Source organism: Echiichthys vipera, assembly GCF_963691815.1.
Source record: "Echiichthys vipera genome assembly, chromosome: 7".
In the NCBI taxonomy this organism is placed as follows: Eukaryota; Metazoa; Chordata; class Actinopteri; order Perciformes; family Trachinidae; genus Echiichthys; species Echiichthys vipera.
Window position 1 is genome coordinate 21,283,047 of NC_139832.1, and position 19,508 is coordinate 21,302,554.

The following is a 19,508-nucleotide window of genomic DNA, read 5'->3' on the forward strand; positions in this document are numbered from 1 at the left end:
AGCTCCAATGCCATCTACTCTGTATTTCTTCTCATAGGAGTGCTCATGTAGAACTTTTTCTCTCTAAGGCACATCAGTGGCTTCAGGGATATTTTCTGCAATTGTAAAGCTGGAATCAGGATCAGGTTGTTTTTGTATTATTCCCATATCTAGAACATCTTGCAGATACAGCATGCAGAAGTGTGCAGCAGTCAAAACCAGCAGTCGTAACATGCAGGAGGGTACATTTGAAAAGGAAGAAAATAAATAATTTACTCAGCTTATTGGCATGAGTTTCTCCAAACTCAATCAGGAACTGACGTGAAATGTCATCCTTATATATACAAATGATATTCATAAACAAGCATTTTTCCCCCCACTCACAATAAGATGAATATATGAAATAGAAATTAAAAAAAGAATAATAAAAATAGCGAGAGATATGAGTCTTTGTTTTGGTGGAAAAAGTGGCAGCATCAAGTCATACATTCACAAAATCTCATATTCTCGAACTTGAAGGATTTGAATCACGGAATATATTTGACTGTGTCAGTAATGTATAATGTGAAAATGATGTCTACGGCAGAAGAGAAGAGAAGACTCATATTTCAGTGTGGAAAAGATGAAACTTAGAATTGCATTTGCACAGGCACTTCTGCTGTGTTTCAGACTAGAGGTTTCTAGAAGCAGAGCAGCGTTTAAAAAACTATTTTGCAACACAAAATAGCAACAAAGATGTAACCAAATGAATCAAATCGCCTCCGACTCCTATGGAAACCTATTACGCTCGCTCTCTAGATCCTGCATTAATGCACCAATCTGCATTATAACGCTAAAGCTCCACCTATCAAGAGCTTGTGTGTGCGAGGAAATCATTCATGCATCTGTAAGTGTGTATGTGTATGATATATGGTGATCAGTCACAGGAGGGGTTTTTACTGCGTGATTATTTCTGCTGTGACACTAACGAGCTTCGGCTGCAGATCCACTGCAGACCAATTACACTGGAGAAGAGGCTGCTTGCTTATTACACTCAGATAATCAGCGGGTTTTAGCCTCCATGTTACAGCTCCTGTTACATACATGAACATTTGATTTTTGCAGGACGTGTATGGCGAGAACGAGTGCCACAAACACACACATACACACACACACACACACACACATATATATATATATATATATATATATATATATATATATATATATACGTATATATGTGTGTGTTTGTGCATTTGTGTGTGTATATTACTGCCCTGCTATTCAGATGGACAGCAGGCTATTGTCTGTGACGCTGTGCTGTCTATATTGGGGAGCTCCAGCTTGTTGATTTATCACTCCTGCATTGTGTCGCCGGAGCCCTCCACTCGATTGTATCTTTGGTGCACCAATATGCCACCTCTGCATGTGTCAGATTGTGTCCAGGCCCGGTATGAGGGATTTGTGACTGGAGGGGAACCTTGCAAACAGGAGCACTACGATGAAGGAGAAGATGAGGGGAGAAAGAGGGATCAAAATCTCTCTGTATTCAGTGATTGGGTTATTCTAGACAGCACTGTCAGCACTTTCTACAAAGAGTTGCAGAAAATCAGGGAGGGGCGGTAAGGGAGATCTTTTGATGTATACTGTACAAGTGTGTGTGAATGTGAATGTGTGTGTGTGTGTGTATGTGTGTGTGTGTGTGTGTGTGTGTGTGCATGTGACACACTCTAATCACCTTAATTATTTCCTCTAATTACCTGCAAACAGCTAATGAATTCCTCAAGAATCCTATCATGTTGTGTATGTGCTCACATCATCATCCGTTTTGCACGACTGCCATTAATTTGCTCATAAACAAATACAATTAGCATAAAATGTTTCATTACAGGCTCATATATCTGGTTTAGTCTCTGGTAAGGATATGAAACAGCTGAACAACACACACAAAAAAAGCATCATCTTGTTGCATTTCCTCTCTCGCTACATAAACGGTCTGATGAAATGAGCGTGGTTTAGTAAAATATTTCATGGTTTGTATATTTGCTGTCCTTGGGGATGTTGATGCGCACACCAGTATGCATGTTTGCGCTGCGTCTGTGTTTGTACTTTGTGTGTGTTTGTTATTTTTTTCGCTTTATAAATTTTCCATTCAAGGTCGTCCGGAGAAGAGGGACAATGGACTCAGTCCTGGGTGGACTGATGATGAATGTGTACATTTCATGACAACAAAAGCATAATGACCTTATTCTATAATGAATGGTTTCATCATTAAAAATCTCTGGCCTGCGGCAAAGTCTTTTTTGCATATTCTGATGTCACCTCCTCTCCGAGCATCACATGTATTTGTAGCCTACGCCTCTGGTGTGTTCTGTGTGTGTGTGTGTGTGTGTGTTTTTGTGTGTTTGTGCATGTCTAAGTGTGTTTGCATTTATAGTCTACATGTGTGTATCCTCTGCGCCTCTGTGCCGCACCAACAGTCCAGACATAGCTAACTAAACCACCCATTAACATCAGTCAGACATTCTAGCTTGAACAGACTGGTGTTCAATCACTCTTGTCACAGACATGTTTATGGAAATACTCTTATTTATCTAACTAATGCCTTCATGATTCCAGAGTGTATATGCAGCATCTTTCCTCAGATAATTAGTGACAAAAAACTGAGGTTTTGTCCTAGTACACCATTTCCTCAAACCCAACAGTGAGAAACCATGTTTATCAAATCATGAAACAGTGTTGTAACTGCGTATTGTCATATTTCCATTGCCAGTTACAGATGATCTGAAGTATTCAACATTTGTGTTTAAACTGTACTAATGATGTTTCACAATACATATCTCTGATGTGCATTTCTTTGATCGCAACAAAAGATAAAAACAGCTTAAGCAATTTCAAGCCATATACTGTTAGTGCTGGAAATTAATTAAGTGCATCTACTCATACTACTTTTGTAATACTATACTTAAACTCTCATGAGGAATTTTATACTTTAGTACTCTTATACATCTCTCTCTTATACTTATACATAAATATTTTACTTTTTATTCCACTACATGTATCTGTAGTTTATCTTTAGTTACTAGTTATTTTACATATTAAGATATTTCATGAATAAAACATATGATCAGCTGTTATCCATGAATATGGATTGTTATAAATTAAACCTCCCAAAAGAGAAGATATCCTTAAACTTAGCTCCCTTTTAATCAACTGCAACAGTAGAATGCTGCATAATAATGATCCAAAAATATATAAAAGATAGAGGTTATTCTTCTGCTTTATGAGTTTGATGATGCTTGAAGTTTGACATACTCATTGCTAATAGTACTGATGTACATCAATTGTGTGCAGTGGCAGAAGAATTAATCCTATGTTTTTTTTTGCATAAGTAAGTTACACTATCATATCATCAATATCACACTGTTACAAGTAAAAGCCATGCATGCAGAATTTTAAGTAAGTAAAAGTACAAAAGTAATTATTGATGTTACATATGTATCACTATATTGTTGCCACTGTTAAAGATGGGACTAATTTTAACAACTTCATATCCTGTTTTATCTATAAAAGTACACCACAGTTTATTTGTTGATTATATTTTGTTAATAATATGAATCTGCTAAAGCACCCAGCTGCCCCGTCAAGGACAAGCAGTTGCAGATGATGGATCTTCTAAAGCTTAACAATAAATGTAGTGAGTAAAGGTATAAAGTTGCATACAATGGAACTATTCAAATAGAGGACCTCAAAATTGAAATACAGTACTTGGGTAAATGTACTTTTCACCACTGCTCTTGTTACATTTTGAAGGACTTTTTCTTGTAAAAGGGTATTATTATATTACAGTGTCTACATTTTCCATTAAGGATCTGAATACATATTTTGCCAAACTATATTTTCAACATAAATGGTGCAAGAAAAAATCCAAGCTTTTCTTTTCCTCTATCTCGGCCTACCTACAGTACTTTCTTCTCTCACAAAGACGCATTTAACGCTGCACAAACACAGCGCTGATTGATTGACAGTGGTCAATTATCAGTGCCTCTCTGTAGCGTATTGATTCCCTGGGTGAGATTAGTATCTTTTCTCTGGCTCTCTGTCCTGCAGGTCATGTAACATGCTCTGACCCTGCCATGGATACAAATGGCACATACATCTCCTGAACCGTTCCAAATGTCACCTGTCATACAGGGACACAGAGAATAGGAGGCAGAGATTGGTTCGGAGTAAACACGCGTGCACACACAAACGCACAAACACACACACACACACACACACACACACACACACACACACACACACACACACACACACACACACACACACACACACACACACACACACACACACACACACACACACACACACACACACACACACAGCAAATACTCCCATCAGGGTAAAGGATCACCAGCTGTAGAGAAGTGTCTTGTTATAAAATGGCAATTATGTCATTTGACAGGTTTGCATCTCCTCCTCTTGTAGGACCTGTCTGTCTGCCCTGCAGGTATAGATTTTCAAGAGGTGAAGCAGGTAAAAGCACTTGAACTGAATCACCCTTTCACAGCACAATTGGAATATCTAATACAGGGGGACACTATTACTGAGACAGCCACCACACCATTGCATTTCACAGATAAAGAACCTACTGAATATCAGAAGCCACAATGGATGCACTGTACTGCAGCGGGGGAGGAAGCAGTGGAGTCTGGATGCCAAGTTGAGAATTCAGATCTTCTCCTCTTTCTGTAGTCAGGTGGGATGACAGGGGGCGAGTGCTGGTTGGTGGCTCTCCGGTGGCTCTGACAGCCTGTCACAGGGAGATCCCTGCCACATGCCTGTCTGTCCACAACGCTGAAGGCTGACCCGTCCAACATGGCCCGGCCCGCTGGTCATGCCATCCCTGTCTGCTGTCGGACGTCTCTGACAGCTGACAAGACACCTGGGACTCGGCAGGCAGGGGCCAGAGCACTGCTACCTGTATAGACATCAGGATTTACTGCTGCCAAGGGGAAGAAAGAAGTGTGGTGGAGGAGGAGAGCATACACAATTTTTTTTCAAAAGGAGCACAAACTCTACTTGATTAAACCTATTATTATGAACAATGGGGATTTGCCCCTAATTAGTGAGTTTTTGTCATAATTATTTTTGTTTAAACAATAATATAGCAAAAACGTATCTGTAAGTGTGTTTCTAAATGTGCTTTGTTTGTGTGTGTGCATTACATTTTTCACAGCACAACTCCCTTTAGATGTGGAGACAAAGGAGGCTGGCGGCTAGAGTCTAGGCTGCTGAAACATATGTGCCCTGTCATTTATCACGTCTGGTGGTGAAGGAATGAGAGCCCATCAGTGGCCTGGCATTGATCCCTGTATGGGCCAGCCATTGTTTCCAGCAGCACCTGGTGGAGTTCAGTCTGCAGTAATGGGGAGGAGGAGGCAGAGGGAGGAGGGTTAGTTTGGGAAGGCTGCTGTTTTTGAACAGAAGAGAATTTGGAACAAAATTGAAGTTTTTGATATTTTTTATTTTATTAATTTATTTAATCTTTTAATCAGGCAGTCTGAAGTTTTTGATACAATGTGCGTGTTTTTTCTTATATTTTAGATACATTTTCTAAGACTTTTCTTCATTTAAAGTAATAATGCTGAAGACTTTGATCCTGGTTGATTTGGCAAAATCGTGGTTTACTGGCGGTCAGTGCAAGTGCAAGTGTGCTTTAACACTGCAGGTCCCAGAATCCCGAGGGCAGCAAACACTCTGAGCAGCTGCTTTGTCAGAAACACAAAAGCAGAACAAGTGGGGAATCTGTTTACAATGCAACCAATCAAACTCACATATGCATAGACAAGCACTTTAAATCCAAATCAATAAACACGTTGAATGACTATTGCTAAAAAAAAAAAAACAGTCAACAAAGAATTAAAAAAGCGGGTTTGAGTTTAGTGAAAGTCTTAAGTATTATTACTTTTAAAATTACGTAATGTCAACTTACTGTCAAAGAAAAGATAAATTACAACCCAGAACCTCAAAATCATTTTAAAAACAGCTCACAATTCAAATGATTTATTGTGTTTGATTTATTTGTCACATTTTCATACAATAATGTTTATTGTTGGCAATAAACAATGCAAGGTGGCATACCTATTGGGGGAGGGTGTGCAATAAAGGATAATAATCAAAGAGTAAAATGAACGGCTGTGGCTTGGTGGCAGAGTGGGTCGTCCTCTGTTCGAGAGATTGGTGGTTCGATCCCCATCTCCCCCCTGTCCACATGTCGAAGTGTCCTTGGGCAAGACACTGAACCCTGAATTGCTCCCCGTGCTGCGCATGGGTGTGTAAATGTGGTGTGAATGGTTAGACCAGATTAGATGGTATGTAGATGTCCACTGCCATCAGTGTGAATGTCTGTGTGAATGGGTGAATGTGACAGACACTGTGAAGCGCCTTGAGTAGTCAGATGACTAGAAAGGTGCTATATAAGTACAAGTCCATTTACCATTTACCAAGTATTAGAAAAATAAAGATAAAAATAGAACTATACAAATAACGTAAGCCTTTTATGACTGGAGGGAACAGTATTTAGTTATTGCAACTCAAAGATAAAGTAAGTACAGATAATTAGAGAAAGTAAAAATAAAAGCAAATAAAAAGCAACTGCAACTAGTATAAGAGTAGAAGTAAAAAAGAGAAGAATTAACTATACAAGAGAACATAAAAACAAAGTTACAAGGTAACGTTTTGTATTAACGTATGTAATATAAGTAAAAAAATGCTATGCTTTATGCCGTTGGCTTTATGCTCTCATATAACCCCCCAAGCTGAAGCACACATGAACACAGCTTTTATTTTGATGTCTGAAGCTCTGAAAAGAAGCTGTAATATTTTCACCTGGCTTTGTTAAAAACACATTTGCTTACTCAGCATTGTTTGTCTGCAGTAATTCATCACACAGGCTTTGAGCTATTGATGGAGCCAGCATCCGTTAGCAGGCCCCTGTCAATGATTCACTCACTAAGCCCATCTGTCAGGCGCCCTCTGCTTCTCCCCTCTTCCTCTCCACCACTGCTGTTCTGCTCAGCCCTCCTCTTCCTCAATGATGGATGCACAAAAAATCCTTGACAACCTCAAATTGGCCACATTCAACACAAGAACTCCAGTTGTTGTTATGTAATCCCCCACAAATGGCCAATCAATTATTGTCTCAAAGTCACCACGCAGAACAAAAAACATTTATAACTTTAGAAAAGAAAGGCTGTGTGCGGAGGTGATTTCTAGAGGTGATTGGTAACTATTTGAGTATTCACAGCTTAGCCGAGGACAGTGATCAATAAATCAACTGCTCACAGAATCCATCAGGATTGTGCCATTAAATGCTCCCAATATAGTCAATGATAAACTGCGGCCAGAGCATATCTGGGAGGTGGTGTGGTGCATCCTTGCAGAGCAGAGTGCCAGAGCACTCAACCACAGGGAGGGGGATGAAGTATCTATCTGTCTGAGTTTGAAAAGAAACCTGAGGATCTTGATGTGAGCACAGATCAGTGGTGTGAGTCAAAGCTCAGGTGTGGCAAAGAGTGCCATCTGTGGGCGGAGGACGAGAACTGCACGATGGAATGATGTGAAACAAATACGATTCCTGATGGTTTGGACATCCAAAATCTACATATATCACAGAAGTTCAAACTTCATAGCATCATATAGCAGCTTTTTTAGAGCTGTCCGTGATGGCTGTCAGCAATTGGAGTTTGCCCAGTTGTCATGGAATTGTAGATGTTAAAATTTCAATTTTTTTCCCCTCAACCTTGGCATAGAACTGAGGTTGATACTCCATCCTTGAGAAACTTAGAAAATTGTGATGGTGCTAATATACAGTAGGTGCTGTGCAAAACAAATTCTAGGATGGGAAGGGTTGACTCCAGCATATTTCCAGCATTATTAACTTTTTTGGATCTCATCCTTGATTTAGACAGAAATTGCAACACACTCCCTGTTATATCTCAAACTCTAACGCTGGGTTGGTACAACTTGTTCCACCAATAACATCTAAAGAAATTCTAAAGCATAAAGAATTTAAGATGGTGTTAGTGAACCAGAAAACCTAACCTTAACTTAACCATCCCCTCAGCAAAAATATATCACTACCCTTTTGTAACACATAATTTGTGGATAGTCCCTTTGGTCGTGATCTTACACCTCACAATTATCCAGATTAAGGGGACATTTTGGTCTACCCCTTGATTGTATCATCTGGTGTTTTTCCAGGAATTAAACCTTCTATATCTTAGTATCTAGTTAGTGCTAGTCTATTGAAAATAATGTCTACAAACAAACACTTCAGCTTCAACACAATGTTGGAATAGATTTTAAATTTTTCTGCCGTCTGTCATCTGCACTTGTGAGAATCTCCGATGGTTTGGATTTCCTTTGCATGTAAGAGCAGGAACTCTTCTCCCGTCATGTGCCATGATCCATTAAATCGTGTACAATAAAGGAAACCAGGATTCAGCATGATATCAAATGCAATGTGGAGGCTTGAAGACGCTGCCAATCATCTCAGTGATTTTCTTGTTTGTTAACAACGTCCCAGGATGTCTTTGGTAATGATTTATTGATGTTAACATGCCACACGTGGAGAACCATCCATGTCAGCCTGTCTCTGACACAAAAACAGGTTTCTCTTACATCCATTTAGGAACAAAAGACTGTAAGGTGTAGCAAAGTCGCTGGGTCTCCAGCTGTGAAGGGATCACTGTAGCTTTCACTCACCCTCTGAGAGCCCGGGCCCTCAGCAGTGACCCCCTCACATCAGACTTGACTGCTTGTGTCCTGTCTGCACGCCGAGTTGTCGTGTAGGCTGTGTTGCTCTGTCACAAGACATGTCCCACATTTGCAGCCGCCATCGTTGGCCAGCAGGATGAGAGCGTCTGTCAGGAGAGCTGACACGCATGCCACTTTACTGGGCGACTGACAGAGGGCTTCGCCACACTGTCACTTCTCCCAGATCTATTGCCTGAGGATAAACACGGACACAAACACAAATACGCACACACACACACACACACACACACACACACACACACACACACACACACACACACACACACACACACACACACACACACACACACACACGTTAATAACACAAGAGTAAACTGTGTTGGAATCTCAGTGACTGACTGACAGTCTGACTGGATGACTGGCCGGGGCTGAGAAAGCTGGAGCTCTGTGTGTCACCCCTCATTCTTACAATCTCCAGCTGTCACATCAAACACTCTGCTCCTGTGTCGCTCCGCCTCTAGACTCAGCCCCTCCACCTTCTCCCCCCACCCACCCCCGCCATCTGTACTGAGATCTCATCAGAAATGTATCCTGTAGTGCAAGAGGATGCAGGCACAGTGTATCATCCATCCTGATAGGCCCTGAGTAAATATTGCCTCATACTGTTGTCATTCTTTAATAATAACGTGATGTGATGTGAAGACTTTGCTCATTCCAAGCTTTCAAGTTCGAGGGACCAGCAGTAAACACTATATATCTGATATAGCCCATTACATGATTACCTAGGGTGACAAAGACAACCAAAGTGTTGGGTCACCATCAGCCTCCGCAATGGCTCTCAACCCTGCTGTAAAAACAAACATGGGCCCTTGTGGTGCTCAGCAGTGTGGCACTGTGTGGTAGGGACGGACAGTGTGAGTGCGCCCTTACTAATTTACTGCAGTACTTTTTGTTTGAGTACAACTTTGACGTTCTTGTACTTTAGTATTTCTGGTTAATGTTACTTTATACCGCTCCTCTTCACAGGCAAATGCATTTTACTCCACTGCATAGATCTGGTATCTCGTTTAATTTATTAGATAATGCGATTCTACATTTATAAAAACATCAACCATATGTTGTCATATTTCAGAAGTCTGAGTTGTTAGTTTTTCCACCAAAAAGTAGTTCCTCCTCAAAATTCCTCAGATGGTTTCATTTAAACAACTGTTCTAAGTCCAAGACATAAATGTATCATATGTCACCGAAACTTTCTCTTGTAGAACTTTGTGTTCTCTTATTTCCTCCCTCATTAGTCATCTCACAACTCCTCAGACATATCCGGTTGTTAAGTCTTGACGTAATGCCTTTTCAAAGTACTATATCCGGATGCAATCCTCATATGTCTACAATGCTGTCCGTTTATTTAACAGATCTGATAAGAAACAAAGCGATGGAATTGTCCTTTAACCACTTTCCTGTCGATGAAATGGTTTCTCCATGAAGAAAGACGTTCAACAAGTGTTGTTTGCTTTGTTTAATGGACCGTTTGGACCCGGAAGTAGCGCTTTGAACGTGTCTTATGTCATACGTAAAGCAACACCATGTCGTTTTTCAACCCTCATAATATGTTTCCAAGAGCCTTGTGTTAGTACATCAACTTGCAATAAGTTTAATGACACATCTGTCGTATCCTGACGGAGTCTGTGTCGCTTTTAATATGCACAATGCAGCTTGGGACACCTGTGGACAAACAGATCAACCGCTTTATGACATACGCCCCACCCCCAACTCCATTCACTCCAATTCAGTTGCCAGCCTGTCTGTTGACTGGAACAGTGTGTGTAGACTGTAAACTCTGTTGAGGTTATGGCCGAAAATGAAACTAAACAGAAGAAAGAAAAGGTTTTGTCAGAGGAGACCAAAAAAAAGAAAAAAGTCATACTAATAGAAATTCGAGGCTGGACGAGGATCAATATTGGCCAAGTGTAAAACGGTCGCCTGCTAAGGACGCTGGGTTGTAGACGAACTAAAGCATTTTGATACTTTGGCGTCAGATAATAATAATAAAAACCATGGAATTAAATCCATACGACATGCTAAAATATAAGCAACTCTACTTGGGATGAAGACATTCCTCTCTCTCCTATTTCTGGCCTGGGCTTGAGCGTTTATCCCTGGCTTGTCAACAAATGCACGTGTATCTCCTGATCATGTAACCATGACAACTTTTACACAGTAGTCGAAGAAAATACTGTTTCCCAACTATCGGGGGAGCTCAAGAGCAAATCCTTCATGTTGTTGCTTTAAAGACCTGACCCCTGGGTTGGCAGCCACTGAACTAAACTACCCAACTGTATATTTTAAAACTAGCTACAACTCAACAAGCTGCATCAGTGAGATTATACTTCAATGCATCAGTATCAACAGTCTGATAATGGTTAATATAATAATGTCAGGCACAGGGGACATTGAGTACTTTTACTCTTTATATTTTCAGTACATTTCGGTAATATCACTTCTGATCTTTATTTGTACATTATTCCACCACTGGTGGTGTTTGGATGGTGGTGTAGGGGAGACCCCTGTTCAACATGTTGGTCCAAAACCTCCAACAGGTCAGCTGGGTGGAGATCTACAATCTGCTGTTTATGGACTTACAGTGTCCTCTAATGGCTGAAAGGTAAATTACATCTGTTTAAATGAATACACATTGTTTCTGATTGTATCCTTTATTTACTCAGGGTTCTTCTTGAGCAATACTCATCTTTGTAGGAACATCCTGCTCACAGTCACACCCGGAGGCTGCCCACTATAACCACAGTTTGACTCTGTTAGCTACTGAGCAGCTCCACTGGACCTGTTGGGGGTTCAGGCTCTTCAATCCTCGAATTTCAAACCGCAGCCTCTCAACATTAATAGAGCAAAGACCTAGAAACAGATATGCGTGCAGCACTGGAGCCCCAGTTTTGTTTTTAATTCAAATTAAGACGCTTTCATGTATCTGTTCACACTGTAAATTGGTAGGAAATATACTGCAGCAAGAGACATCTGCATTTTAAATGTACACTCATCATGCATACAGTAGTTGCACAACTTTTAATAAATGTAATAAAATTAGAGCTAAATTGTAATTCATGATGCCAGAAATAAACATGAACTTGTTCAAGGATCCTTGGATCCCTCTTGTGAGTACTGCGGAGAAAAACTGTAAATCTGGAGTAATGAGCTGCTGTTTGTATTAAATGTGGTGCCAGAAGCTTGCCAATAGGTGGCAGTGTGTATTCATGCAACACATCCACGACTGGGAAAGAGATGACTGAAAATGTCTAAATCACACATAATTTAGTAATGGTATTAATAATCAAATAGAGAAGCAGATGAACTGTAGTGGGACTGTGATGATGATCTTTAAGCTCCTTAAGCTCTCTACTGTACTGCTTTGTGTATACACAATCATGAATATAAAATGGAGCAATGTGAAGCTCCTTGATAGACTTACAGGGAGTTGAAACCACCCTCTTTGCCTGCATATCTCTTATGATGCATTATGTAGGTGTGTCTATGGACCGAATCCAGACATCAAGACCATCTTGTGCTTGGCAGCAGCTCTGTGTGCTTCCCCCAGCGGCTCGCTCCAGTGTCACAGCTGTTTAACTCCAGTAATACGGCGCTAATTAAGTATGGTGTAGGGCAACCTGCTGGGACCCCCATGCTTTTGAGTTCATACTGGAGACTCCCCAGAAGCTGAGGTCAGAAGGCTACAGGCTCTGGACATGAATGATTAATCTTGAAATTGACTTTGCTCTTCTCATTGTAGGCTCTTGTTGCTGGTGAGCAAAGTAAGACAAAACATCTGTCCCAGTCTATTTCAGTCATCCTTATCACCAGAAAAAACAGAGACAGATACACTGGAGATACAGGGGATTATTCATGTGTAGGTAATAAGAAAGACATCTTACTTTGTGTCTGCTGAGATTTTTGAACAGCTTGACCAATAATTGATGATGAAGGTTGGCTTGGACTTCAAAAAACGACATTTGAAGATCACTATCGTGAACTACCGTTTGAACAAGATCAAGCTCGAAATATTATCAAAGATAATTTTTTATTCAAAAGGAAATAGATAATACAAATGAAACAAAATAATTTTTGTCACATAAACGATTTCATGAGTCAATAATGGCAACAAGAATCCAGTTCTCTCGCAGGGAACTCGTTTGCCGTCTTGCTTGCACACATTTTAGAGTTCTATGACATGAGTTGTTTTGACACAGGGCGCTTTCGAAAAGTGCTTTTTCTGCGGAGTAAATACTGTACAGTGCAATTCCAAGTAAACAATACATCACATCTGATCATTTATTGGTAAACATCATTTATATCAAAGAACTTAAATGTTAAAAGTTTGATCAATACAGTACATTTATAGCAGACTTCACATAGACCCTGGGCAGCCTCCCAGTCTCAGAGTATTTCACATTTAATTATCTCCCTTTGGAATTCCACCAGCGCCTTCTGATTAGTGTTGCTTTTCTGCAACCTTCAGTTCTGTTTCTCCAAGTGCAGCCTCACCCGCTCTTCTCGCAGTTCAGCTGCCCTCTGCTCTCCTTCAGTTTGTCTTTCTGGCCCTCTGGACTCTTGGAGTCTCCTCTTAAATCGCTAACCACAGCTCGGAGGGTTTTGAACCTATCCAGCCGGGTGCTGTGGGTTGCCTGAAACCTGACCTCTGAACCCTGAGATGCACTGAGGGAGCTGAGGGAGCGCACCGCCGCCAGGCCGCGCTCCTTTCTGGAGGGACGCCGCGGTGCAGTCATGGTGCCGAGCTCCCCCGGGTGCTCCATGTCCCTGATGACCTCACACAGGTAGCGGGCCAAGTCTTGGCTTGAGAAGGAGAGGGTTTTCTGGGAACGACGGAAGGTCAGAGGGGACGGTAAGGTTTCTGTCTCGGAGGGGGGATTGGCCAGACGCAGAGCTATAGCTGCACTACCATTCCCGTTAGAGACCCCCTTCTTGTTGTTGTCCTGGGGAAGCTTAGTCTGTGGGTAGGAGATAATGCTTTGTGGGTAGCTGTACCGGAGGGACTGTGCCGGGCTGGGCTGAAGGGAGCGCTGCAGCTCCACCATATTAAAGGCATTCTGAAGAGACCAACAGAGAGGAAAGCAGGCGATGAAGGAAGGCAGAAGAAAAGCAAGGAGACATTTTTTTCCCCTGTGCAATCTTTCTTTTTCTTCTTCTAAATTTAAGCGATAACGAAAAACAACATTGCCACATGACACCAATCTGTGCTCAGAGGGGTGTAACTAAGTCAATGCCTCTGCTCACAAATGAACCTGTTCCTCAGTCTAAGACCTCCATGTAGGAATAGATGTTGGCATCAACAGCACCATTGACTAGACAAGTAATTAATTATCTGTTTGCAGAGGGGGTGAAAACTGCGATTACCAGCACTATTAAAACCAAGGCATTAACAGCTAGTGGTGTCTACTTGCTTAATTCCAGCTAATTGACTCACATTCCTCCAGGGAGCTGATATTTGGTTTTCATTTCAGGGAACCAACAAACACCGTTCTCTTTCAAATGTCCCCGTTAGCTTCTCCTATCAATTTGTTTTACTTATATCCTTTTAAGTCCTGGAATATACAGATATGATGACATTTAAAACACATCAAAATGTAAATGAGAACTTAAAGCAATGCAATGTTTGTGTTTAGAGCTCAATTTACGCTCCCTGCCTGTCTTGTAAATACCAGCATGTGTTTACCTGGTCCTGCTCCCCTCCACCTTCCTCGTCGTAGTTGAGCACATTTTCTCGGATGTCCTCCCACTCGCCGTGGTGCGCGGACACATGGTACACACCCTTCTTCAGGCCCTTGTGTCTTCTCCAGCAGGAGTAGAGGAACAGGCCCAGCATCAACACTGAGGGGTGCCAGAGAGCAGGTTAACACAGCAGGAGCACAACGGGAGATAATGAACACAAAAACACATCTTTGAGGTTTAAATTAAATTGACAACGTGAGCGGGAAAGTAATGATGCAAACACTGAAATACGTTGAAAGCATACGGCACTAGCTGTACTATGTGAAGGCATCCGTTTTTTAATGAAATCAGCATCCTTCTAAATAAATAGCTAATGCAGACTAAAGGATTTTCCTTCCCATTCATTTGTCCTGTAAGACCGATTAGCTGCACTGACTGTACAGCTTAGACATACTAATGGACCATACATGGAAAAAGGTACCACCTTTCCACCTTTTCCCATTGATGTTGCATCTCTGTTTCCTGTCTTATCAAAGGCTGCAGTTCCTCGGAAACCTATTAACCGAATTTGTACTCCTCCCAGCTTAAACTCAAAGCCTCAGTGGCTCTGCTGAACGTGGTGAGGGAATGCTGCGGGAGCCCAGCAGAAAAGGTTCTAAAGCATACACATCAATCACAGCTATTGTGTGCTGAATTATACAACATGCTGGACTGACCTTTAAAGTCCATTAATCTCAACCAATATTTTTCTCCCATCTGCCATCCCCCTCTCTTTCTCCCCTCCTTGCTGTCTGTTTTTACTAGTTCACTCTAGGTTTTTTTTTATCTCTGTAATTTCTTTTATTTGTCTCTTTGTGTTGGAGCTTTCCTCTGTCCTTCCTCTTCTCTTACCAACTCATTAAGTCTCTCACAGTTCCTGTTTTTCAGTCCCTCTCTGGCCTTTGTCTGGCCTCGGCTTTTATCTCTCACACTAGATGGGATCCATTTCAACTAGAATGGTTTATATGGTGCCTGCTAAGTATCGGTTTAATTGGAAATCTTCTGAGAAATGCAAGGTAATCACATTAGTCTGGGTTTTTAAAGTAATTGCTTTGAAAGAGAAGAATGCACCAACGGCTCGTTGGGGTCACACTAACAGGCAGGTATTCATAAACAAAGACAGAAAAACAACTCCCCAGGAGCTAATCTCTGTTAAAAAAATAAATAATTCTATCTCAATTAAAATAGTCATGTCTATTTATTCACTGCCTGGAACATCTTTAACGCCTCAGCTGCTGCACCTTCCGATGCTGCTCCCATAATAGATGGAAAAAGAGCGCTAGCCATCCTCAGTATGGGGCGGGAGGGAGAGCTGTATCGATCAGCTGATCCGGCTCCTTCACCGCTGTGCCGGAGCGCCCTCTCAGAAAACACCAGAATTTCGATGAGGCCCTCCATCTCACCTCCAGAATTACCTGCTCCGAGGTGCAGCCTGCAGGCCTGCGCTCACCTCACACCACCTCAGCTGATATTCCACACATCTCTATAGTGATGGAGTTCGATACACAGCACAAAAGAGCTGAAGCACAAGCCCTCCACCACAAACACACGCACAATTAGGCCAAGGTAAACACACACTTGAACACACACTCACACACTAGACCTTTGCCCCTACGCCTGGAGCCACTACTGCCCAGGGTTTTGTGGTTTTGTGGTTTTGTGTGTGTGTGTGTGTGTGTGTGTGTGTGTGTGTGTGTGTGTGTGTGTGTGTGTGTGTGTGTGTGTGTGTGCGTGCGTGTGGGCTGCTACATTCCAGTGAGATCAATATCACTCAGGCTGGAGAACAAACATCACATTCATTCATCAATCCATAATGCTTCTGCCTCTCTGCCCCCTAACAGTTACTATGAGCAGGTTATTATGATGTTAGCCTGGGCCGGACTGTGCATTATGAGTGTCGCGTAAACAACAACAACAACAACAACACAAAACACTCGCTTGATCAAAACACTAACACTGTAGCTCCAGTCTGAGGTTAATGAGACATAAATGAACTGTGCGGTAGACAAACACAAACGGGAGGGAAAGAAAACTGATGAACGAGCAGAAGGAAATGAGACAGATGAGAGATGGGAAAGAATTGAGAAAATTATTTATTTATACATCTTTCAGAGAAAAAAAGTACAGGCACTTTACATGATCACTTGGCATCCAGGGCCCATATGGGAAGTTAATTTTTTCCCATTCTGCAAAAAACCCAGAATGTCAGATTTGAGCTAGACTAACAAGGCTAATCAGCTAATTTGGCTCTGTCAATAGCACATACTCAGCTCACATTCTGTTGGGTCTGTGATGGCTTATGTAAAACTAAATAATGGATGATCATTTTAACTTGTATTGCACGTTGAGGCCGAGTAGTAGTCCCTCTTTAATTTAACACCGGCTAGCAGTCTCGCTTAGTGCAGCGAATTTGCAGAGTGTCTATTTATGGCAGTAGTTAATGCGGTGATGAGGGTCATCATTAAACAACTAAACATTGTATAACCATTTGTCCATTAAACCACTGGATTAATGTTATTTCCAAATTCAAGACCGTTGATCATGAGGTGAAAGTTGTTTGCCTTTTTGCTTTGAGCCTGAGAGAAAGAATTTCCTTTCTGGTATAAACCAAAAGTCACTCTACAGCAACTAGGCTCTTCTCTGGTTTTACAGTCACATCATCCAAATCCTGGCTTCTCGCTATTGACTCCCTGTTTGATTTAGAATTATTTATTTTTTTCAAAGATTATTCTTTTGGCAGTTTTCAAGCCTTTTTTATTAGATAGGACAGACAGGAAATGGGGTGACAGAGAGAGGGGTCGACATGCAGCAACGGGACACAGGTTGGACTCCAACCCACAGCCTCTGCGGGTTGGAGTCCAACCCACAGCCTCTGCCTTGAAGACCTTCAGCCTCTTTACATGGGGCGACTGCTCTAACCACTGTTCCACCCACCGGCCCAATTTAGAATTAATTAATTAATTAATAATAATTATATTAATAATAATAATAATAATACATTAATTAATCAAAATTTTTACCGATCGCTTTTAAAGCACGTCTGATCCCAAGCTACACAGTCGACATGTTGACACCATATAAGCAAGTTTGCGGCCTCAGATCCTAAAGGTGGGGCCTTTCTGGCCAAAGCTTGAATCTAAAGGTTTTTGTTGTTTTTGTCATCAGGGACTCCCCAGGTTTTGAACAGCCTGAGGAGATAAGACTCTCTCAATGTTTTTACTGTTATTATGTTTTTATTGTTTTTCTTTTCATTATCATTTGTGTTCTCTCTCTTTGTTCTGACTTTTGCCTTTTTGTTTTAATTTTACCGTAATTTTGTCTTGCTTTTGTTTGGCCTTACTGTTTGGCTCTCTATTGTTATATTGCTTTGCTTTTGATTTGATTTTTATTGTCAAAGCCCTTTGTAAACTCTATTTTTAAAGGTGATTATAAGTTCTGAAGTTATTTTAACTGTTTATTTTGTTCATCTTTTCAAGGTGTAAAAATAGAAATACAGTCTTCTGTACTATGTGTCTGAATTATATTACAGAATAGACCAAGAATCTTGAGGTGGAAAGTCAGAAAGCAGGCGCTTCAAATGGACTGCGCCTTTCTTTAGTTAGCACGCAAGCAAAACATGAATTTTCATGAAAGATGCCAAGGCCACACTTTATCATCTTTGAATTCATAATCAAATATTGAAGACCGCTTTATGCGTTTCACTCTCAAGTGTCAGAATAACTGATGTCCCAATGCTAGCCACATGCCCTAGAGGGAACGTTGAGTCAGTTATAGAGGCAGGGACAGTGTATTGAATTGCCCAAGCATTTTATAAGCCTGTCTCTGACAGAAAGAGTCATAAACTGCAATGTGGCCCTACAGAGGGTAGTGAGTGCAACAACATGCAAGCCACTCACACACATGCCCATACATGGCCTTCTTTCTTTGTGAGGACCATAACAATCCCATTTCCTTAGCTATAATGCCTAAAACTAACACAATTAGCTCATCCTTGTCTTCAGCCTTAACAATGAAGTAAACGGACAGCTCATCCTTTTTTGAAGAGATATCAATGCATATTTATTTAAAAAGACCCTGCTGGCAGCAGATGTGGGTAGATACTGAATCTTGAACATATTAGATCTCACCACAGCTTATGACACCATCAACCGTGCAGTTTTATTAGACTGTTTAAGCAAGCCAGTGTCATCAACACTTAACTGGTTCAAGTCTAAAGCTGAGACATTAGCCACTGATTCGATTAGCCAGTTAACAAATGACTATTTTAACTGATTAATCTTTGACAAACAAAACGCCAATCTGGTTCAGTTCAGCTTTTCTCACAATTTTTGAAATATTGTTCATTAAATATCTTTGGGTTTTGGACTTTTGATCTGATAAAGCAAACACTTTGAGCACACTAGGAACACTTGGATCATTTTGATGGGTGTTTTATAGACTAATTGATTCCCTGAGAAAATAAACAATATCTATTGGTAAAGCCTCTGAAACCCACATAGGTGTTTTCATTTATTCTGGCTGATTAGACCTGTGTTTTTGTTGAAGGTGGGCGGAACTTTGTTGCGAATTTATGAAGTCACAAATCTCCATCTCCTACTAAGAATGACAAAGGTGTACTTTGCCCCTAATACGAAGATGTCAATCACAGTATACACACCCATGCAGTCCTTGGAAGAGGTTTAATCAACTATATTAACTTAAAACACCTGTGTGGGTGCACATAGCCTTTAATGAAAAATAGCTGTCCATAGCATCCTTTTCAGTTACCATAACCGTTTTATTGGAAAAATCAACTTGTGGTTTTCCTCAGGGTTCAATTTTAGGTTCTATTTTTTAGTGTATATGCACAGTTATACCTGTCTATGAAGCCAAATGACCCAGCTGGCCTTCTTTGAAGCACTGTTTTGATCACTTTAGCCTTAGACCTCTGAATTAAATCACTTTTTTAATGCAGAGAAAAATAAAGTTGTATAGACATGCTTTCTTCAACTGAG

The 19,508-nt window shown here is 41.0% G+C and overlaps 1 protein-coding gene across 1 annotated transcript in view; it reads right to left on the reverse strand.

The window, feature by feature from the left end:
• Positions 1-13,286: 13,286 nt before the first annotated feature.
• The window catches only part of LOC310949853 (neural-cadherin-like), a gene marked incomplete at both ends in the record, with an annotated part of 79,741 nt that continues 73,519 nt past the window's right edge, over positions 13,287-19,508 (reverse strand). Inside the window, 2 exons of the mRNA XM_083917428.1 lie at positions 13,287-13,853; positions 14,480-14,634. Of these exons, the coding sequence (XP_083773554.1) occupies positions 13,287-13,853; positions 14,480-14,634 (722 nt within the window). The remainder of the gene's footprint in view (positions 13,854-14,479; positions 14,635-19,508) is intronic.